This window comes from Rissa tridactyla, chromosome 2 (assembly GCF_028500815.1).
Source record: "Rissa tridactyla isolate bRisTri1 chromosome 2, bRisTri1.patW.cur.20221130, whole genome shotgun sequence".
NCBI classification, from domain to species: domain Eukaryota; kingdom Metazoa; phylum Chordata; class Aves; order Charadriiformes; family Laridae; genus Rissa; species Rissa tridactyla.
Window position 1 is genome coordinate 79188060 of NC_071467.1, and position 24208 is coordinate 79212267.

General features: G+C 43.5%; 1 protein-coding gene across 3 annotated transcripts in view; it reads right to left on the reverse strand.

Annotated features, from left to right (window-relative positions):
* The window catches only part of CTNND2 (catenin delta 2), a 679731-nt gene that overhangs the window by 276882 nt on the left and 378641 nt on the right, over positions 1-24208 (reverse strand). For 2 of the 3 annotated variants that reach the window (XM_054191355.1, XM_054191356.1), the window contains 2 exons: positions 23953-24125; positions 14081-14657 (listed from right to left, as the gene is read on the reverse strand). In XM_054191355.1, coding sequence (XP_054047330.1) covers positions 14081-14657; positions 23953-24125 — 750 coding nt within the window. The remainder of the gene's footprint in view (positions 1-14080; positions 14658-23952; positions 24126-24208) is intronic. The other variant, XM_054191357.1, reaches the window with a different exon arrangement.

The window sequence follows — 24208 nt, forward strand, 5'->3', positions numbered from 1 at the left end:
TATGTTTACTTTTCAGTCATGCAATGTGACCTTACTGCAAAGTATTGTATGGGTTATTTTAATTCTACAAATATAGGAAAAAAAAAAAAAAACAAAACAGAAAAAACCCCACACCATAATTTTGTGTTTCCTCACAAGCATTTTATTTTTCCTGCTACTGTCCTCGTTCTGTTGAAAAGCATTCACCTGCTTAAAACATTTTATCAAAAATAAATTGTTAGTGGAAGAAGAGAAGTGTGACTGGGAGCAAAGAGATAGGAGGCAAAGATAGCCAGGAAGAAACAGCAGATTAAATGTGACAGACAAGCTCAGGGAGATAATTCCCATTTCATTTCTGATCTAGGGAACTGTCACTGAAGAAAGAACGAAAAACAAAAACCCCCCCAAATCAACCACTACCGCACAGCAACAACAACTTGCCTTCAGCAAGGCAGAAAATGATAGAAAATTTTTAATTTTCTATCAAAACTATTAACTGAATGATCACTGTGGGTGGGTTCCCCCCCCACCCTTCCTTCTCTTAAGGTCTGCCTCTTCCCTTCCCCTCAACCCTGCCAATTTTACAAAAAAGGGGAAAGAAGTCCTACGCATGAACCTAGCATAGATCCTGCTATCCAGCGATACAAATCACTGTTTCTAACTTTCCTGCTCGCTAACCGCTTCGACTGAGGACTGCGTGCCTCAGCAACAGCATGATGTTACTAAGCAACGATGCCGAGCAGCCGCACATACGCTGGTTGGGTACTTCACCGCGGCTTCACGACCATTCAAAATAACACCAAGCCTTTGTAGCAGAAGAGATCTCTTTGAAGTTTTGCTAAACATCCTTATCTTAGGAAGGACAAAAGTTCATTGTTTCCGATTTTGAACTGCAAGAACTTGTGTTGCGCCATGGGCTCAATGCTAAAGCAGGTGCTGTGGCGATACATTCAACTCGGCAAGTAAAGGAGCAGAAATACTAGCATATTTGGTGAGACATGCCCCCAGAGTAAAAACCTCTATGGGATATTTTGTAAAACCCTACAGTTAGCACTTCTCTGACAAGGATTGCAGATCAAAAGGAAGAAGAGTGTGTCTTTAATTCCCCAAAGCTGGGTCTTCTTTTCTCATGAGGCCATACCAAGACAGACTTGGGGACCCAATTTCTGCCTGCTAAACACCAGTATAGACTAAACATCTCCAACCCCACAGATCTCTGTAGGGCTACAGATCACCTCCAGCAGCATGACTGACTTGCTAAAAAAGCATTGCTGCCTCCAGCAAAACAAATCAGGCACTATTCCACTGATGCCCGCCAGCGAAAACTTCCCTTTCTGATCGTGTTTAACATCATGGAAAACCACAGCATCTAAAAACCCCAGCAACTCACAACCCTTCCCCCCAAACCGACCATAAGCTCACTCAACCTTGAACGGACCAAGTTTTCACAGCAGCCCTGGTGCAGGGGGAAGGGGAAAGCCTTCCTGCATCGACTCCTCCCTGCATATGGAACAGAAAGAATTTCTAGAGCTTAAATCCAACTAGAAGTCTCAAGATTGGCACAGAAAATTTGTTGATTAAGGAGCATGCTTTTGCAGAACAGTGGTTCCCAAAGGAAGAACAGTTGCAGTGTAACACTATGGGAAGGGTAACACCAGAAAACAAAATTCACTTGGGTAATGAAGCGTCAAGTCTGTCCAACTACGGTATTCCTCAACTGGCTTTTGCTGGGCAACCTGAATTTTTGATCTAATCGTACTGTCACTCCTGGGAGTTCACAGTTCCAACAGGTGGTTTTCCTGCTACCAGGGAAAATGCAAATAGATAATTCCAATAAATCCTAACCACATGTGCATCTTTTAAAAAGGTATTAATTTATGATGAATACTGTTGCACATACCTCTTTTGCAAACTGGTGCTCCAGTCTGATACCTGCAGTTGAAATCCAAGACACCACATCTGGCGTTTGCTCACAGAAGAAAGTTATCAACTTATCTTTTGCAATTCATTTTACAATTAGATTGCATATTATTAGACGTGTGAACAATATTAACTTTTGGAGATTTTTATCTGTAACACTTTGTACTCAAGCCTGCATTTCACTGAGAGAATGGAGAAAAGCATCAGATAGCATTTGTTCTTTTACGTAAAGTCATCTTTGATAGAATATTAAATGCTTTCTCCTCCCAGTGTCTTTCTCCTCCTCAGTGGCCATTTATTTGTGATCCTCAATTTCTAGAATTCACCAAGACCCAAGGTATAAGTCTGTGACATTCCAGGGGTAAAAACAGGGTTTATTATCTTTGTCTTTCAATGCCACATTCAAGAAAGGGAAGATCTCTTTGGATATTCTGCAACATGCAGTATTACTCATCAAGTTTTCATTACTCATTTGAGACTCATTGCATTTAAAACGCTAGAGTGAAAACATGGAGCTTTTATTAAGTGTATACGTAATCAATTGGAATACGACCTTACTAAAGAATTTAGTTATGCCTGTAAAAAAGTTTAGACCAGCAATTATCCACTTTTACAATTATGGCTTTTTGTTCAATAGATTGTCATAGCATTATTCAAGCTGGTTTTAGGTTGTTCCCTTTACATATACACGGAGACCTCTGATAAAACACTTATAATAGGTTTAATAATAGGAGATTATTTTAATCTAAAGCAATTCTAACAGGCTTGCTCTAAACAGAAGAAATAAAAGAAATGCTAAGCGTAGAGACAAAGAAAAGGAATTAACTGTTAACACTGAGATCATGAGGGGCTTAAGGACTTAAGTAAAGTTTATGCTGGAGTAATCATCGTACAGATCATATCCCATAAAATAAAGTTTTCTCTTTTAATTCATTATGCTTACTAATACAACAATTGCACAATAGTAAGCATTCAGTATCCAGCTTCCAAAAACTCAGAAAAATACATTATGAAAATCCTTCCACAATATGCAGCAAGCAAAAAAGAAAACGGATGGCTACAGATTTTTTTACAGGAACTTATTTAAAGAAAAAAAAAAAAGAAATAAAAGAGAAAAGAAAAGAAACAAAACCAGCACAACAGACCTTGCAATATGCCGTGAATCTCACAAATTCAGATATTAAAGGACCGTAAGCTGAAAGAGTCCTGTCACTTGAGTAGAGAGTCCCTGCTAAAAAGAAATGGCCATGACAAATGCTGCACGAAACAAATGGTGGCAGAAGGTCACAGGTAAAAGGAAAGCAGACTTGAGATAAGAAACGTGAGAAATGTGTTCACAGCAGTTTGCAATAAACCACTGGAAGGGTTCAGCTTCCAGAAGGGCTTTAACAGTACTTTCAACTAGAAGGATGAGATGCATGTTAGTCCAAAGGTGACAAACACTTGAGGGATTCCGAACTGTCCCACAGTTAGTTCCTGGTTATTCATAAATGCAAATGGACATAATTTGCATGCCAAATGGATGCCTCACCTGCGAGGCCAACACTTCCACTATCATATGGCTGGCTGAAGTCATTTGCATCAAGTTTTGCCCTATTTTACAAAAGCAGTCTGAAACCTACTGCAGACTGAGAAAAATAGTGACATGCAACCCACCACAATCTTAATAAACTTCAGAGAAAAAGAGACTCTCGGCTAAGACAGTCAATCCTTGAATTCCCCGACTTGCGAGATAGGACCTTAAGCAAGGCAGGACAGAAACGCGATCAATTTGGAGAAGGCTGCTCAGTTATGTTCTGCATAGCTTCAGATTCTTGACAAAAGCTGCTCAAGGTGCTACACTGACACGGATGACATGAGCTAGACAAGAACTCCAGCTTCAGACTGAAAGAAATGCAAAGTTCTGATGAATAAGCCTTGAAAACTTCGAGGCTTGGTCAGAGACCAGACAAAGTGCAATCATGGCTCAAGAATCACTCTGTCTTCAACATGGCTACCGTGTTTCCTCTTTTGAGGGAAAACTGAAGAGCATCAGTACCACAGAGATCCTCCACATAAGCCAAACACAACATGGCTGGTTAGTCAAAGCCCTAAAAGCAAAGCCTGCTGCCTGAAAACAAGCCACTAATTTCTTATTTCCCCCGCCTCACTCCCTCCTTGGTCAGATGCTGCTATCCTAAAAGCTGCCAAGGACTCAACCAATCTTGTCTTTGAAAAAAGGCTGTCAAATCCTCCATCAAATTACTTATTCTTACCACAATTCAGCAGTCTTGATGTATAACCTCCATTTACTAATAGCAGCTACATAAGATAGCAGCCCTTCCACTGTTAAGAAAAGAAGGAAACACACTAAGTCAGCTCTGTGTACAGGAGGCTTCTTAAGTTCTTGATCATCCAGATAGACCAGTATAGAAGAGAAGAGGGCTGCAAAGAGTCTCTCTTGCTCACAGAGGGTCACAGTTGCACACAGTTCCCCAGATGAAGTCCTAACCGTACATAACGCTCACAATTTTGCTTGTTACATGATTAGGCTGTGAAATATTCTATCATGTTCCTAACATAGGTGGCTGAGACGTATTGTAGTCAAGATGGTCACCCAGGTCTTTTCCTACCCTTGTTCTCAGCCAAAGATCCCTAATTTGTAACTAGCCACTAGGTGCATTATTAGCTCGGCTCCAATTCTGTTCTTTCCCTCTGATCTGGGAAACTCGTTCTACACAAGATTTATCTCCCTTTCTTCAGAAAATGCCTCCTAATATTCCACTATCAAAAAGTCTCCTTGGCATACTTTGGGGTTTTGTGCCAAGATAATAAAATGAAAAAGTCTTTTTCAAGTGGCTGAAAGAGTTCTTCTTGTGGGACTTTATTAGTAGCATCCTTCCTTTCCATTAATTGGATTTTCAAAATGACAAACTGACAATGCTGCTTTGCCCAGGTCCTTGCCCACCTACACTCTTGCAAGAATATCCATCTCCTCTAGCTTAAATAAACATTTCCCAAGTGGCACTCCAGAAAATGTGTGCTCAGAGCCCTGATAGAAAATAGAAAGACATCAGATATAATCTACGAAAAGGTCAGTGAGCAAGTTACTCCAGCACAACCCGGTTTTGGTAAACTCACGTTGCAAATCATCCCATCAACCACTTACCATCTTCATGTCTTGTATTATCCTATCAGCTTTTGTTGTAATGTCCAACAAGGCACTATGATTAGCTGGTCTGCAATTTTTCTTGTACTCAGTCCTCCCTTTCTTCAGGGCATTATTAGCCTCAAACACACAAAAAGCTGTCATCTCATCTCCCTCCACCTTCTCTCCCCTCCCCCCCCCAAAAAAAAAGCCCCAAAAAAACCTGAAAGAGTCCAACTCGCCCTCCTTCACAGATCATGCTCCCAGGACTTTGACACAAAGCCTTTGAAGAGCTTACAGCACCTTTTGGTGAGCAAACGTAAACACAACTGCATCCCTCCCAAACCAGGATGCTCAGGGAAGGTGTGGGCAGGGGAAGGACCCCATGGAGAAGAGTCCTTTTGCTCTCCAGTCACAGGAAATCTGCCCCAGCATCAGAGGGCCACAGCGCCTTCTCCACCCCTGCTTTCCTCCCAGGCAATGCTCTTTAAACCCAGGGAGAGCTTCAGACCTGTGATCAAAAGGTTTTACTGCCTGAGAGCAGCACAGCTGGCTATCCGATAAAAGGGACTGCTTTGCACCTGGGTTGGAGGAGGAGAGTAAGGGGCCATAAGGCAAAATAAAGACATACGCTATGGAAGAGATAAATATAGAAAAGCATATGCAAAAATTTCCTCAGAGAAGTGAGGGTTTCTTAAAATTTAAGACCACTTGTATTCAAACTAATATGGCACTTTTCTATTCTTCACTTACACACTACAAGTTGCAACTTGATGTACTTATTAAAAATCTATGTCATCCAACTGGCAGCTTCATATGCCATGCCTTATAATTGTAAGATTAGTCATCACTTGGTCCTTCTTATTTCAGCATATTAAATTCTGACTTTTGCTTCTGCCCACTTATGATAATATACAGTTTCATGAATTCATTACCATTAGACAATCTCTCTCTGCCCTCAGTAATACCACTTTTATTAAAAACAGAAAGTATTCTGTCCGTTCTGGGTCCATACCTAGGTGATCTTCAAGTTTGACCCCACGATTACAGCAAAATTGCCTCATTTATCTCCCATGATTGGTCATAGAGAGAACTTCGTCCAGTGTAGTTTCTGGCAGCCACCACTGATGGCTAACATATTTCACCTGTGAGCACATTGCATCTCAGCATGGGCACATCCCCACCCAAGTTTTGGCCTGAAATAAAGGGAGCCTTCCTCAACCCACCAGTTTGCAATCTTCTTCCTGACATAGTTAATCACTTTGGATTAAAGTCACCTGCACAGCTTTAAAGCTGGTGCATGCACATAATAAGTAAAAAGCTATTAAATATCCCAACAAATGAATGCTTACATTACTAACGAGCTGTGCACTGACTTTCTAGATCTCAGCTACTCTGCCTACCACAGTTTGTGTGCCACAGAAACTGGAAAGCATGATGTTTTCTACCACAGTAAAAATGAAAGGCATGTTCTCACTTCTCTTAAATACCTGAAGAGCATGACGGACTAAAGATTTGTCACTCTTTGTTGAGACTTTTGTGACAAACGTTTCCAGGCTATTGGATATGGCCTTGCAACGGGGTTTCAGACCATGAGGAAGCTACAACTTCCACATGGGCCTTCTTGGCCCAGGGCACAAGTGAGACAATCAGTCATCCCAATTTAGATCGTACAGTACAAGCAAGTATTTTCACTGATGTCACAAAAACCTGACTATCAGAAATTTGAGTTGAAGGGGACCTTCCCCTTGCCTAATACCCCCTCTCCCATGCAACGACACTCCCTTCTGCTCTGAACAAGTGAGTTCAAGGCCAAAGACATTTGGAAGGACCCAAAATCACATTCCTGGTGACTGAAGAGGACAACAGGTACATGAGGACATCATTCAGACCTGAGTGCAAAAGGGGTGGTAACAGGCACAGACAAGACTCAGCCTCACTAGCATGCCCTCAAGACCAAAAAGTATGGACATGTCATAGTCTGTGAGGGGCCAGCCTCTTCCTGTAATCTCACATACTAAAAATTATACAAATCAACATTAGCAAGACACAGCTGAATGAACTGGAGTCCCAACACTGGCTGATGTATTTCTATTGCTCTAAACAAAAGTTCCAAAAAGTTAGGTTCACAAAACAATGCTCTTTGACTTCACATCTTTCGTTGAATTTCAGTAGCCAAGAAAAATTGACAGAAGAATTCCGGAAATCAGAAATCCTCGGATTAACCATCTTTCTGCTACAGATACTGACACTTCTCTGCTAGCTTTTTGCCAACTTCAGCTCCTTCTCTTGCATGTTTTCAGCAGGTCTGTAAGCACAGACATCTTAAACCCTGCTCCGATGGTTAAGAAATTTCTTCCAGTGGCTTGCATGCTTGCGTTTGAATCCTGGCCTTCTAGGTACACTGCCAAAGTTCAGGACCAGAGGCCAGAAACTGCATGCCAGGTTGTGTGGTTCCAAGCAACAGCACAGCTTTCGGTACTGAGCAGAAGCACCTTCAATGTTACGTTCACCTAAAAGGCCAGAAACAGCCACTGCCACCCAGTTTCCCCCAGCCATTCAGTTACAACGCTTCATACCAGTTGAATCTATTTTCAGCAATGCTGCAGGCCAGTTTTCTTTGCCTGAGAGCTTGTTATTTTGCAATATTATTTGATTTCTCATCCCTCTGAAAGACCATTAGAAGACCAGTCAAATGATTTCCCATACCAAGAACAGGAAGCAAAGGGAAAGGTGACGGTCAGTATGAGAATAGAACACAAGTTTAGACATATTTGTAGTGCCTACTCACACAGGAGGTCAGAGATCAAGTTCATTAGCTCAAAGATAATCCATGTACATGGGGCCTCCATATGTGGCTCTTGTCAATTATTCCTCTTCTACGAGCAAATTAATTTCATGTAAGCTAGATCTGAAAGATGCAGGAACAAAAATCATGGCAATAAGAAGATACTTTAAAGACATCCATCTTATTCCTTCTGCTTTACTGCTGTAGACTGTCCGTGTTGGATACCTTGTCCAAGTTGGAATTGAGCACTACTGTAAATGTTTCAGTTGTAAAAATTAATAACATAATTATCGCTGAAGGAATAGGTGGAAGTAGAATTAGAGGCAAAGAAAAGGAAAGTGATCATGAAGTTGTATATTTGTATCAGCTCCAAGACCAAAACAGCACTTCTAACCTCCAGATTACAATGTGGAAATGAATAACTTAGCATCAGAAAGACACCAAGTTGTTAGTCTTTGATTACGATTTTAAATATTACTGGATGCCTCAAAATCTTTTGTTTTGCTTTCTTGTCTGAAAGAAAGAGTCTCAAAACAAACAAAGAGTAGAAGGAGACAAAAAATCCTAGGCTTGCACTGTCTGTCCCAGAACAAAAAGGGCATTAAAAATGTTCTCATGTGTAAAGGCTCTAACTGTCAGATAAAGGAATTTTCTAGCTAATAAAAACAAACAAAAAAACTTAGAAAAAAATCTACAGAAAACTAGTTTGGTTAAAATTAATGAAGCAATTTTGTTTTCTCTATAAAAGAAATACAGGATTCTGTAAAAATACAAGAAGAATAGTTAAGGGAAACAACTGAGTGTCCTTTTTGTTATGATCAATCATATTGATAGTCCAGGTCTCACAGCTTATCTCAAAGCCAAAAACTCCAAAGATTTTCCTTCCTTACCTGCCCAAAGACAAACCTCACACCTACACTGTTTTATTAGCTTAGCACCGTGCCTCAGGCACAGAGAACTTTTAATTCTGGGGTGATTTAGATCCACTTCGGCTTTGGGTTAACACTTAGTTTGTACCTTCCCTATCTGTAACGCCCTGCTCAAAAGCTGAATGGTGACGCATGTGGTGGAGCCTCGTCTACATTTGCAAACGCTGGCGGGAATCTGGGCTTGATGTAGGCTAACATACATTGCATACAATTTAAACCCCTCAAAGAGGCTAGTATTAACGCAGGTTAGCACTACCATTGATTTTAATACTACCTAACTCTGCTAAAAGAGTTATTTCTGCTGCCCTGTAGTGGTATGAAAGAAGGGGGTGGATGCATATATGCCCACGAGCAGTAATGCAGCCATTCTAGCCCAAACGCATAGCACAGCATGATTTACTGGAGAATTTTAACACTTAACCAGGTAATTTTTTGTAAAGACAGCAACGAACGAGCTACATATAGATGATCCAATATTTTCATGCAACTGAAAGGAAATCCAAATCCACGCTAGTGGTGATGTATATCAGCCCTCCGATACACAGCTGTACCCATATGACTGCACACCAAAATGCTAGAACACCTCAACACTCACCATCAAATAGCAGCCCTGCCATAAATCTCAACAGGAAACCAGGGTTCAACGTGTCATATGCAATGAAAAGCATACAGAAGGAGAAAGGGCAAAGGAAGGTCCCCAGCAAAGAGAGAGAAGAGCGAGACAAGACAGATGAAGGAGCAGAAGGAACCAGTTAAGACCGTGATAAACTTAGAACTCTTTGCTCAATAAAGAGCATAACGCATACTTTATACATTAACCCATGCCACAGTTTTATAATCCGGTGATATTTTAGTATTAATACCACAGATGCTCACAAACAGTACTACCTCAGAAAGGACAAATTCCTTTTCTTTTTGATTTTACAGGGACCCGAATGAAGATTCTGTTTGCAAACACGAGGCTGAGCACTGAAGTTTTCAGCAGCGGCACCAGGGCTGCCTGAGGGATGCTGCAGCTCTTGTTTCAGTGGAACATGTCACCACTACATGAAGAATAGCTGCATAATATTCTTTCCAGCTGACATTACACAAAGTGATTCACACCAACACTCATTTCTTAAATCTAACCTTTTAGTACAGCTGACTGAGCATGATGCGGTCTTCAAACGTACTTAGTTTCCTTTTTAGTTTTTTGTAATAAAGCAATGCATAAAATTACCTACCGTTGCCTTACGTCTCTCTAGTCTTCCCTAGGCCTGGATGAAGAGGCAGGAGCAGCTCAGCAATACCAGCGCTGCTCCCCTATCACTTAACCTGAGGCACAAACTACCTCAACAACACCCTTTCACCGCCTCCTCTCCCTTGGCTCCGAAGCAAACCCACTACTCCTTTTGTACTGATTCTGGCCAGCGGGAGATGCTTCAAGAGGACCACGAAGAGTGGGCACCCGTGCGATGACCTGCCTCCCAGAAGGGTCTTCCCATGTTTCTGCTGCCTGCTGTCCTACAAACTCCTCCTTCCAGAGAAAAACGGGCTGCTTTGGGGAGTCTGGCTCCCAGCGGCACTCCGCAGCTCAGTCCAGGCGCGGTAGCTGCAAGGAGGTATTTACAAACTGTGCTTTCTGGATTCCGATCGCTGCTTGAACAGACAGTGGGCTTCGGAGCAGAGCTGATCGGAAAACTACTTCCAAAATCGTAATTGCAGATCATAGCAATGAAGCGGCTAGACTAAGAATAAACACGGTAAGTGTACACTCAGAAAAAATGCTATATACACATGTACACACATACCCATACACACACACGCTTCGCAATGGTAACAGTTCAAGTATAACTAGACTAAAACCCATTTCTGAAGACGTTTCTAAGGTTACTCGGTTAAAACTGAGTCACTGCATGCTGTTGCATGTCTTATTTTAAATTCAGGATGCAGTCTAAGAATTGCCATTTTTTATGATTTGGAGCTGTTTCATAATCAAGTTTGTAGGAAATTAATATAAATAATGCCATCTCTTCAATTAAGTCTTACACAGATTCAGTTTTGGACAATCTATGTTTGTATTGTACATGAAATACAAATTTTTTACAAATTTTTAAAAAAATTCATCATAGCTGAAGGTCTTTTCTTTTAAACATCTAACCTTGGTACTGGTATCGTTCAGCTTGTTTAGCACACTGAGACCTGGTAGTATTCATGAACTAGGTAGCTCCAGTACAATTTTCTAATATCATGAAAAAAACTAAAACAAATGCATTATTTGTATCCCCAGTAATTAATACAAATAATCATTTTTTTCTTCATGGAGGTAAAAAAAGATTACTTTCAGCAACATCATCCCTGTGATGACACATACATACCAATGCAACTTCACATTAATCACCGTAGGCAAACCATCAATCAGTGCAATGTGACAACTATTCTCCACTCCTCCCCCTCCTCTCTCGAAGAAAAAAAAACCCAAACCATCTTTGGATGTAGTGAACAAGAAGCAGAAGTCTCATCTAGTGAACAACAGTTTTCCAACGTACAATTGCTTGCTCTCCTTCTCAATGGGTTTGATTTCTAACACAATGACTGGAAAACACCTGCAATAATACGATATACTTACAGCTCAAATACCAAACCTGTTCTGAGCAAAAACGCCTATAGAAAAAAAAAAGATTGCCTTGGTAGTACCTGTAACATCTGATCCTGGCTAACTCTAAAGCACGTCTTGATTTTAAGCCTCTACGTAGTCCATTGACTTCAGTGAATCCAGTGAAAGTCTAGATTAGTCAGGCACTTAACACTGCTGGCAAATGTGTAACTCTGGGATGGCAGAGGGGCCACGAGGAACATGCTACAGAATGGTAATGGAAAACAACGGGTGGGAGCACACAATAGGAAACTTTTGCGAAAGAACAGGTCATGTGATAGAGCTCCTTTCAAGGACTACTTGAAAGGCATGTCACCGCTGTGCAAAAAAAAAAAAATAAATGCTATTTACTAACATACTGTTGCTTCCACTTTGATTTTTTTTTTAAGTTGCAGTATTATCTCTGCATGTCTGTCAACTTATTCGAGTTACAGGATTTTTCCGTTTGGTATAAAGTAAGACACTGAGATTTTCAGCATACTTAACAGCAGTTCCCTATGAGAAAAAGTAACTCAGAAGCTCATTATGTTTGTTCTGAACAGCACAACGCTCATAAAAGTTAGTGCTGCTTTACCAAGTTTTACAAACTTAATAGCAAGTTCAAATGAGCAATCGCTCCCCCCCCATTAAAATCCACATAAAAATACACCAGCCATTTCTTAAACGTATGTATCGATAAGCTTTTTTTTCACTCGAGCCATAAATCAGTGACAAGGGACTCCTCACAGTGGGACCTAAAAAGAGTCAGGGAGGGAAGTACTTATGTTATGCAAGATGCAGAAGTCTTATCAAAAGCTTTTACTTTACAGCAATCCAAGAAAATGCCAGTTCCTTAACTTGTATTCAAACCAAAGAACAAAACCCCATTAGGAATGCCTGTACAAGCGCTATTGGCCAAAAAGGCCCAAAAAGTCAAAATCCAAAGACCCAAACTTGGGTCTGGTGCAGGACAAACAGCTTCTTGAACACTGTAGCACTTCAGAGTCATTATGATGGGCCTTAAGCCCTACAGAACAAGTCCTGACTAAGCTATTGTCACAGGCTTAATGCTGCAATGCTATAAAACACGCTTTCTTCAAAAACCAGAACCCCGATACAACACAATTTCCAATGCTCAAAGTACATAAAAAGAAATACAGACTGCGCCTGTTAGAAAATTCCCTAAGCAGAGACTTCTATCCTAGAACAAAGGTAAAGAAAAATCAGGGAAATACTGGTAGTTCATACCCTGAGGTACACAAGTTTTAAATTGAATTATCCTCTGTTCCTTCAACGCTGACAATTCCCTCCATGCTTATTCAGACTCAAGCAATTCTTGCCATTGGATGAAGTTGCAAAACTCCCTAAAATACAAAGTCTGTGGCAATTCTACATTACCACTTTACTCCGCAAAGGCAGTATTTAATACCTGTGGCCAAGAGTGTGTTGGACTACACTGGCGAGAAGCTATACTCGCATAATTGCTAAATAAACCACTTTGTAATTTGAGACCGAATATTTGACAACACGATTGATTTCAGTGTCCTGAGATCTCGATTTTGGCATCACTTAGCGATGCGACCTCTTCACGGTCTCTGAACTTCCAAAATAGTGTTACATAAACAAAAAAGTTTTCAAATCCCCACCCTTTAAATAGGAAAGAAAACCCAACCAACAGTTCTTACAGGGAGATGCACTAATACTATATTTTATTATCAGTTAATTTAATCTGTCTGTTTAGATCTCAGACACTAGAATTCTACAGGATGCCAACAACTGCTGGAGCTGGGGAGGGGAGATGGGTGAGAGGGGAAAGCGGGATGAGAAGAGGTTTTAACTCCACTAAGAAACTTGTGTACCTGCCTGATAAACACAGACAAACCTCTTTATGTATCCTATTTATCTTCAAATCTATTTATGTCACAGAAGAGAACATATGAGCATAGCAGCTGTTACTATAGCAATGAAACTGGAAATTTTGAGAACACAAAAAAAACCCACCCCTGAAGGATGCTCAGTTTAGCAGAGAGATGGTTTAGGGAACAGCGCACCAGTATCTCACTTCTAGGATCTATTCAAAGTCTGCGGTTACAGAGACATTAAATCAGCTGTAACAGCCTATTCCCTGAAGAGCACTCGGAGCCAAAGAACCGCTACCTATTCCTCGGCACAACTCGGTACACCGGGAGTTCCTCCCAAGTAACCCCAAACTTGCCAAATACCCCTGACCCGCCCGGAAATCGGGGGAAGAGCGAATCTCTGCCAAAGGCTCACCGGTTTTGGCCGCGGTGGGCGAAGGGATTCACCATAGTAACCTGCTCCCCACCCCAACCGCAGGCGAGGGCACGGCCCCCGGGGCTGCCGGCCCCGCTCCGCCCCGACCCCAAGGCCCGGGGGGACGGGACGAGCCGGCAGAAGTACGGTACTTTCTCAAAGCAGCAGGCGGGCGGCCTGCCTCTCCCCGCTTACCGCTGCCGGGATGAAAAAAACCCCACACTTCCCCCCCAAAACGACTCTTCATCAAACCCACCTGGTTCCTTCCCCCCCCGGGCGGGCAGCCCGGTCACCCCCCACCCTCCCGCGGGCCGCCGTTCCCCCTCCCTCGCCTCCCCCCCCCGCCTCCGCGGGCGCGGCGCACCCCGCGTCCCCCCAGCCCCCATCCCCGCCTCCCGCTCCGCGGCCGCGGACCCGAGACGGCGGCGGTGGCGCCGGCCGCGATTTACCTGCGAGGGAGCCGGGTCTCTGCAGGGTGGCGGTGGCGTACAGCTCCTGGGAGTGCTTGCTGTACTGATCGGCAGCGTGAACCAGCCGCTTGGTAGGCGACAGGGTGGCGTAAGTGCCGATGGTGGAGCTTAACTGGTGGATAGGAGAGGAGGAAATGTTAGACTGGACGGTGGGCGGGGAGGTCACTCGGATGGGGGACGGCGACAGTCCCGCCGAGGAGACGACGATGTTGATGGGCGAGCTGGTGCTGTAGGACTTGGCCAGGCGGCTGGGGGACTGCTTCGGGGAGGAGAGGCGCTGCGCGCCGGCGTAGGCGGCGCCCTCGGCGGCGGAGCCGGCCCGCGGCAGCTTGGTGGGGGAGCCGCCGGGCTGGGCGGGCAGCGGGGAGCTCACCCGCTGCGCCGGCAGCGTGGAGCTGGCGTAGTAGAGGGCGGCGGCGTGCTGGGGCTCGGGCAGGTGGAAGGCGCTGCCGTGGCTGGGCGCGAAGGGCTCCCGCGGCTGCGGGGCGGCGGGCGGCTGCGGCTGCGGCGGTGGCTCCGGGACGCCCGGGTGGGCGCCGCGGCCCCCCGGGCCCTGCTGCGGGAAGGAAAGGCAGAGGCGTCAGCGGCGGCGGGGTGGTGGTGGTGGGTCGCTCGCCGGTGGGGGGTGGCTCGCCGGAGGAACCCCTCCCAGCCGCCTGCAGCCCCCTCTTTGCCCTTAAGGCAGGCCGGCGGCACCGGGGATGGGGGGGACCTGTTAATGTGCCGGAGCGTTTTCCAGCCTTTGGAGGGGGAGGGGGGGAACCGGCCGAGCGGCGTCAAAACTCCGCGTCGCGGCTGCCGGGCGCACCGCTCCGGGGGGGGGTGTGTGGGGTTGGGGGGGGGACGGGATGGGGGACTCCTGCTCTGAAACGGGCTCACGGACCTGCCCGTCAACCAGGCACCCGTTAGCCCGAGCTTAAATAAATAAATAAATAAATACCCCTACTCCCTCATCGCCCCCCAAACTTTTATTTTGCGGTTTATAGATTTAGATACGTATAGATAGTTCTATCCATGAGAAGACAGCGGTTGAAGCCGCGGAAAAGGGCTTTAACCGGGTAACTTCTTTCCTCCCTCGCAGACCAGCAGTTCGGTGTCCGCACGGGCGGAGGCACCGCGCCGGGCCGACACCGCACCCGCGATTCGCCGCTGATGCTGATGCTGCCGCCGGCGCGACAGGGCGCGACGGGCGGCAGAATCGCGGCTCCTGAAGGAACGGCGGGGAAAAGCCCCAGCCGCCCCGGGCGGGTTGGCGGCCGGCCCCGCCGCACGGCAGGCGGTCTCCTCTCATTGATTTAGGCGGCGCAAAGGGGAAGGGAGGGCGCGGGAGGAGCTGTCGGGGACGGGCCCTCCTCCGCCGGGCCGCATCCAGCGGAGAATCCAGCGGGATGGATGGATGGAGGGAGGGACCACACCGCCCCGCCGGCCTCGGGATCCGCCAGCCGCCGAGTTGCCTTAAACCCAGGCGCTGGGGGGGGGAGGGTCGGGACACTGAGGAGGGGGGCAGCGAGCGAAAATCCTGGGCAGATGCTGCCCATTAGAAATTCCAGTTATGCGCCTGAGCCGCTTCTGGAGCAGCGGAGGATGGAGTCCGCCCTTACACACAGGCGGCTTCCCCCTTTTTTTTTATCGCGGATCTTGGGCTCAAGAGATCATCTGTGAGTCTGGCAACATTAAAATCCTCTAATAACTGCACCCCGCGGTGAGCGAGAGCTCAGCGCTCTGTTGGAAGACGCGCTCTTGTTTCGGATACTTTTTTTTTTTTTTTTTTTTCTGGTCATGCAGGGGATTTACTTGAAATCTTTAGAAAGTCCTCCAGATCCCGGGAGTTGACAGTCTGACCAGTGCTTCGCCCAAACACGCACACCTCTCGGCTACTGATTTCCTTAGCGAGAAAAGCCTTTAAAATGTGAATAATGAATTTTGTGACTCAATTCAAAGAGGTGTGGTGAATGCCGACAGCAGCGTTGTTCCACATTTAAATAGCAACATGTTTTTTTACTAGCATCCTACAGGGAAAAAAACAAGTAAACAAAAGCAGCACGTTCCTGCTATGAAACTTGATTTATTTTCACTACCATACCCAATAAAGGATTTGGTCAGGAACCGAGGGCAAGATAAAACAACTAATCAGAGCAAAGAATTAATGAGGTTCAAAATGCCAGAAATTTGTACTTCTTCCCATGTACGCCCACTGGAAATTTTTCTGTCCTTTTTTACTTTTGGAGCCCCGCCCCCCATCTTAAATGCTTTGCATCTGGGGGAAGAACACGTATTTTTCTAGACATGGTCAAGAAGTGAGGCTTTGGAGGAGCTGCTCCTGGTGCTTTGCTCCCAGTCATTTAACAGCATGGAGCCTACCAGCGCTCGCAGTGTTCAGGCATCTCAAAGGAGCACTGCCAGACCCAAACCTCACTGGCTTCAGGAGTTTTTGCACCCCGAAGAGCAACAGCCTTATAGATAACTGCAATGTAAACTGACCCCTCCAGCTGTTCTGTATGGTAAGCCCCTGGCAGGCGAGGGGATCACAGATACAAGTAGCCTGCTCGCTGGTGAGGTGGACCGTTCTGATTGCGGCCGCGAGATACAAACACCACAGCAGCGAGTACGGGCTTTGACATTTTCATAAAGGGCCATCAAGCTCAAGTTGCTCATTTGAAAAACTCCTAACAAAAACCAGGAAGGCAAAGTCTGGGAACATCAACGGACTTTTAAAAGCTACTTTCATGCTGAGCTACTTACCGTCTCTGCTTTAAACTGGAAAGAAGGGCTCTAATCTGCAACTGACTGTCCAGTAACGTATTTGACAGGAGTACAGTTTTCATTTTCAAGGTTTAAACTGTATGGTAACAACTTTCATAAAACAAAAACAGGCTAGCAAGATTTAAGGCAACATGGACAGAGCAAGTTTTGCACATGATGAAAGGTCATTTGAACCAGCTACATCATTAATTGAAATTTGTTAATAAATTTTACTTTCTGGACTGTTCAGAGGCATAATAATACATTTTGTAATATTCAACGTCATTCCAAAATAGTCTTCTGCAACGTTACCAGTGTCTTCTGCAACACACTGCTAACACACTGGTAACTTAGGCAGTTTGCCATCGATCATAAGGATTTTAGGCAAGCACTGTCAACATGTATAACAGCACTTCTTTTTCTAATCTATTTCTACATGGCTTGATGTGTCAAGGATTTAGAATAATTGATTTTGAGTAAACCAATATTTTCCCATATTCCTAATAAATCTCTATAAAGCTGCAGGCATTCTTGCAAGTACTACTTCAAAAACTCAAAAAATCCCACTTCATGATTGTCTCTTATAGGGAAGAAGGTGTAGCGTCAGGGCACAAGAATTAAATGCTTAATTAAAACCGGAGTGTATAGCACTTCCTAAAAAGCTAAGCATTTGCTCTGTGTGAAGGAGAGAACTTTTGGATGAACAGATTGCAATGAAAACATTAGCATGCAGTATTTTCTAGGATGTGACTAATCTCAGACCTGTCTTAAATTTACTGTGAGGTTCTTATGTTTTTTCGAAGGGCCAAGTGTGCACTGACATTCTCCACTCGTGTTTTCAAGAGGTAAAACGTGTTTTAGTTTCTCCCTGCGTTTCCCCCTGTCTGTTGCTGAAGACAACCACACAGACATGTCATTGTTCATCCTGACGTGTGAGGTTATACTTGGTATGGAAGAATGAAATGGAATGGTATTTCCCCCTTATTTTTCCATTTATCCATTATTGTTGTCAACCTGATAATGAAACTGTTTAAACTAATAAATTAAGAGCAAATTTGCTTCCCATTTGTAATATCCTCCTGCAACAATCTACTTCATAGACCTGAACAAAAATAAAGAACTTTCTTACTACAGCCCTATCTATTCCAAGACTCAGAGCTTTAATTTTTTCAGGTATCCCAAAGAAAAGGAGCCTGATTTGCTTATTTGGATTCAATATATGGATTCTGATATATCCTTTTTAACAGCAGAAATATGTGAAAAAAATATGAAAACAGCAATACAGCTAGGAAAATATTTTATTTCTCATTTAATCTTAGTAGAAAGATAATTCTCTACTGATATGGACAAAATGAGATCTGTAGAGCTCTATAAAGAAAATTACTGAGGGTGTCCAGTTAGGTTATAGTAGACTAGAGAAAAGTCTAACTGCTGTTTGCCTGCCATAATTCATGCATTTAATACACTAAATTTCAGGATTTTTTTATTATTATTTTTTTACAATTCCAATTGAAAATTTTAATCATAACTTTAACTGAAAAAGGTTAAGTGAGAGACTGCTATACAAGATTTCTGTTTTATGAAGTGGAATTGATGGGGGAAAGTAACTGTGTTGAATTATCTATTCTCCTGAAAATTTTTCATGGATAAGGAATTACAAAATCCTAGATGGCTAGACAGCTTAAGCAAAACTTTGGGGTCAGCTGCTAATTACTGAAATGTCAGCATGTTGATTCTTGGAGATTGCTCCCAGAGGGGCAAATGGTGTATAAGACCAGCAAAACCAGAATAGCAAAGGTCTCAGAGAACAAGAGGAACCATTATGAATGTGTTAGCAGGTGCAGCAGATCTATTTGGTATATCATCTAAAATCCCTTCAAACTGTTTTCTTCTTAGGCATGCCAAAATACAAACCCAAAACCTGGTAGATTTTGTGCATCTATGCTTCATAATTCACAGGTGCTAAGGAACAGAACTTCTGTCAGTGCAACCGCGTGAGTCTTAGAAACAGAACTAAGAGCAGAAAAGGCTTCATAGTCATTTCTTGGTAGTGAGATAATGATACAATTTCCAGGAAAATGCTGGAAAATTTGAATCATGGTACCAGTTACCCTTAAGAAATGACAATTTGCGCTCAAAGTCCTGTATACTTCTCTGACAGATAACAGAAGAAAGTGAAAAGGTATGTTACATTTGAGTAAGTCTGCACGCCCGTCTTAGGTCTGGATGAACTTGTATCCAACAAGCACTTTTAGTTTAGCATTAAATGCCAGCAGCAGTTTTCAGCTTGTTTTGCTGTCTGGAACTTTCAGGGATAACTTGGCCCTTAAAGTCTCAAACAAGGTCATATCTGATGAATATGAACATTGTCATATGCAGTATGCTGTTGCCTATGGGAAGACCCTTTTTCTCGATTCTGAGGAGAATTTTCCAATTGGATGCTCAAGTTGTGTGGAAGACGTCCCTCCAGGCTGCTTTGGCTTCTCATATATTTGTGGTTGTTGCCAGCTTTAGGCAGCAAACTTGACCATCCTTACTAGGGTTTTCAAGAGACACAAGTGATCTTGTAAAAAGGTCGATCTCTGTTCCACGATCTACGTGATGCTCTGTGCTCTTTCAATGACTGCAAGGCTTGACAGTCTACTGAGGGCTTTCCTTCTGTCAGCCCAAAGAACCTTCCACATGTCTTCACTCGAGGTATCCCTCTGCTCTGGTCATAGAATCATAGAATCATAGGGTTGGAAGGGACCTCTGGAGATCACCTAGTCCAACCCCCCTGCCAGAGCAGGGTCTCCTACAGCAGGTTGCACAGGAACGCGTCCAGGTGGGTTTTGAATGTCTCCAGAGTTGGAGACTCCACCACCCCTCTGGGCAGCCTGTTCTAGTGCTCTGCCACCCTCAGGGTAAAGAAGTTCCTCCTCATGTTTAGGTGGAACTTCCTATGCTCAAATTTGTGCCCATTACCTCTTGTCCTGTCCCCGGGCACCACTGAAAAGAGCCTGGCCCCATCCTCCTGACACCCACCCTTTACGTATTTATAAGTGTTGATAAGATCCCCCCTAAGGCCCAATACCTCTATCAACACTTTTCTACAAAGGGGAAAAGAGGGTATGGAAAATGCTTAATATTTTTTAGTCTTTGCGATGCAGACTTCAGTCCTTGGGCAGCACCTGTGGAAGGGTCTTTCTTCTGCAGGACTGCTTTGCTGCCATTTATAAGTTCCTGACATAACTTGAAAGATGCTACCTATATTCAAATGCACTTACATGATAACAGATGCCAGCCTATACCTCTGGATCCCTCAAACGTGGCCTGTTCCATGTGTTTCTCCTGATTTTATCACAAAGGTCATGGCCAGCGCAAGGTCATCACTATACTTTGTTTGCAAAATACACCCCAACGCTATTACAAAAACCTGTCAACCTACCTGATCCTAATCTCAAAAGGCCATACGTACAGCTGAAGGTAGGTAATACCATCAGAGTCTTCTACATCCACAAACAGAATTCTGTGACATCCTTTCAGAGTGTCCAGAGATGGTCAGTCTCTGGTTTTAAAGCAGCAATGAAAGCTGCAATCATTACCTATTGTAGGATCAATACTGTAGGATCAGCATTATGCAGATCAGTTCTTCACTACCATAAGCTATACTAAGGAATTGTTCTCTATGAATGTCGTAATAAGAGTAATCTGTCTTAAGATGTCATCTGCTTCCTTTAATGACAGAAAAAATCTCATTTTCGTATTTGGAATCCAGGTTTAAATACATCATCATCTGCCACATGCTGCCAGAAGCGAAGTCCTTATTTTAGATTTTGTCTGGGTAGATTATCAAGCAGCCAGTCTATCACCTTGTGGCACAGGTGACTGATGGCGGGAAGAGCTACGAGTCTAACTGAAAAAGGCCAGTATACAGTTTTTGCATGACAGCTGAACACATTCTTGTACTCATTTGCTAATATTCTAAATAGGGCCAGTGAGGTGTGGTGGTTTGATGAATGACAAACTTAAGACTTGTTTACAGGAAAAAGGATGCAAGTTAGAAAACCGTTAAATGATTTTTCAAGGTCTTTTTTATATTTACCTTTATTTTCCATCTACTTTTTGTTTTTAAGAGATTTCAAATTCTGTGCCAGCTTGTTCCGTCCAGAAGGCTCAGCGGCATAGGATAATACGGAATAGGGATTTACCTCTGGTTGCTGGCTCAGCTTCTGAAAAGACCACAGCATCACCAGAAGCTACAAAAGTCCTCATCCAGAGATGCAAACTAGTTTCACTTCCTTTCCCCTCCCCTTGCAAATACACGGCAGAGCATGTCGAAAACCACTATTTGTAGTACACGCTATGCTTTAGATTCCTACGATAGCTACAATGTAAGCTGACCCTTCTCAAGATGACAGTAAACCAAATCAATCCTTTGTTCACAAACTCCGTTGTCCAAATGGAGGATTCACTTTTGAGCAACTCATCTGCAAAATCTGCTACTTTTTGTAGGAAGAGCCACTAGTGACTCTTCACAAATAACCTTGATCGATTAATACAGCATATATCAGGATCTGGACACCAAGTCTGATAAGCTGTTTTCAGAGGAGAAACAGAGTAATTCCCTGCCAGAAGAGCAGTTGTTGCTAAGAAATCCTATTCCAGCAGCATTTGGAAGATAAAAGTTTTGTCTTCTAAAGTACTCAAAGCAGTGGAACAACTCTATGATCTATAATGAAGTCCTCCAAATTGACAAAAATGTTAGATTGCACTTTGCAGCACTATACAGGAAGTCCCAAGACTAATTAGTTTCTCTTTTTTATACAATTTCAGTTTCAGAAATTGTTCTTGCTGTCACAGCTGGCCTTGGGACTATTTACATATTTTTTCCACTCATTTGGGCTATCATTCATGTTCAGAGATAGCTATATTCCTTGCACACAAATACCAAAGGAAATTATCACAATCTGAGCAGTTTTGACTCCTGAGGCTTATTTCAATTATAAGAAGGATAGCAAAACAATTCCAAGAACTGACTTTTTTTCTCCTTAATTGTGGGATCAGCTATGGTCATTTTCAGAACTTTTTAATTTTAACTTTTGACTCTTCCCCTTCTTGTTTGCCTCTTTTAAAACTTCCTCTATATGCTTTTTATGGTATTAATTCATAGTTTATATGGCAGTTTGTTAATATTTTCAAGATATATTTTAATTGACCTGAAGTTGTAAAGCATCCTTTGCAGGATGATGGTGTGAAGTTATGTTCTGTGAGTTATTTTCCTGCAGGAACATCTACCATACAATCTGGAGGAACCAGAAGAAAGAAAACCTATTTTCTGCCCTCTCATACCAAGAAGAAAAAAGGATAGGAAAGGTTGCCTTACTACCTTACTAGTTATCTTTCTGAAGGTAATCAGTTCTCTGTGAAGTAGCTGGTTCATGAGAGCTTTTCCGATCTAAGTAATGGCTGTTCAGTGTAATTTAAATGAAAGAAATCTAGATCATTAATTTTTTCCCTTCTCCATAAATTCATCCTTTTCTGTGAATGAATGAATGATGAAATTTATATTAAGAGTATCACTACTTCTAACCACTAGACAATTGCACACTTTCCCTTCCCTGCCTTTTTTTTTTTTAAGGTTCATTCTCCTTCCCCTCTCATTTCTTCGTTGTTTCTGTTTCTGTTGCTCTCATAACCTATTCCTTTTCCATCATCTTACTTTTTCTAGCTGCCTTGAAGAATGCGTCCCACCCTTTCACGCTAACCCCCACGGTACAATGCTTTTCACAAAGCACAACTCCTGACGACATCTGCCCAGGCTACAACTGGATATTACAGCCTCCTTTTTCTTTCTAGCTGGAGTCCTGCTCTCCTGCTGGCTCCAATCCCAAAGAACATGAGGGAGGTCCTCTTTGGTAAACACAGAAAAACTCAGAGGCCTGACCACTATGCAGGCTCATTTTAAACCCTTCGACGAAGAAAAAAAAGTACCTACCCAATTTGAAATGAAATTTAACTGTGCTTCATTTCATTTTTCAGTCTTAGAGGATAGGGAGCTTTTCCGAGCAAATTGAGAGAATAGAATATTGTACGTCTCTCGGTATCCCACAAGCTGTGCAATGACTATATAATACTGGAAATCTCTTAGCAATTTAAGGCTTTGAAATGCAAATACTACTCACTTCTACAGAACCCTGAATTATAATGTGTGCCAGTGTCACACTGCGATGGTCTGCTTTGCTGGGACGGTTAAAATCTCAACAGAGAAAATAACCTGAGCTGACCAACGAAACCCAGGCAGACTTTGTTTATGTACAGAAGCATGAAAGCTTCTAGAAACATTTGTCTAAACTGAAGCTTAACTTCCCAGTGAGAGGCTTTGATGTCGCGGTGAGAAGCACAGAAGGTGAGAGGGTTACATGTCAAAGCCAGGAAGGATCGTTTAGACAGGAAGAGAGATTTATAAAGTTTTCATGAGTATCTGAAACAATATTTCAAAATGCTTGAAAAGTACAGGTGGCTGTCTGATAGATTGCATGTCATACAATATGGGGTGGGGAAAAAGGGCAAAAAATTATTCTTACACTTGGGATTAGGCTGCGGCACCAGGTGATGCATGGTATCCCAAGAAGGTTTCGCATCTGGTGTCAGCCTGGCATTGTTTTTGTTTGCTGACGCCTATTGCTTTCAGTAATATCCTAATACGAAGGCAGGGAGGTCCCAGACCTTAGTCAGGGCTTCTAATCAGCACTGCCACAGAAGTGTTCAAACTTAAATGCCTAAATATGTGATCACCAAAGTACATATGCAAGCGAGTAAAACTGGCAATGTAAATCTCCTTTTTAATCAGGATTATTTTATTACTATGCGAGTCAACCCACTTTAGATTTATGAACATCAAGGTGGACACTCGATTTACAAACTTTTTTTTACGATTTGCTTTAGATTTACAAACATCGAGGTGGAACATGGAGCAGGTAACATCTCCCGCTGCAGATGCGTTGAAGAAGACGGAAAGTAAAGGCAGACATTCACGTGCCGGCGGGCACCCAACAGCTCTGTTTCCCAGGAGCCACCCTGCACGATTTTTGGATGCGAGAGACCCGGGCTGCTTTTAGGACACGTACCTGGCTGTAGCTCTGGATGGCACCTCTGGCCTGACCGCTGCGGGCCGGGAGCTGGGCGGCCGCCGTCTCGCCCAGGGCGAGGGTCTGGTTGCTGTGGTAGCTGGCCGAGTATTGGAAGGACCCTTCAGGTTTGGAATTGAGCTGGAGCGTGCTCTGGGAGAGGAGGCTGGGCCCTGCGGAGGCAGGAGCAGAAAGTCAGAAGGGGGTCAGAAAGCCTTCAGTGAAAGAGCACACCTGTATTAGTAGGGAGCCCCGA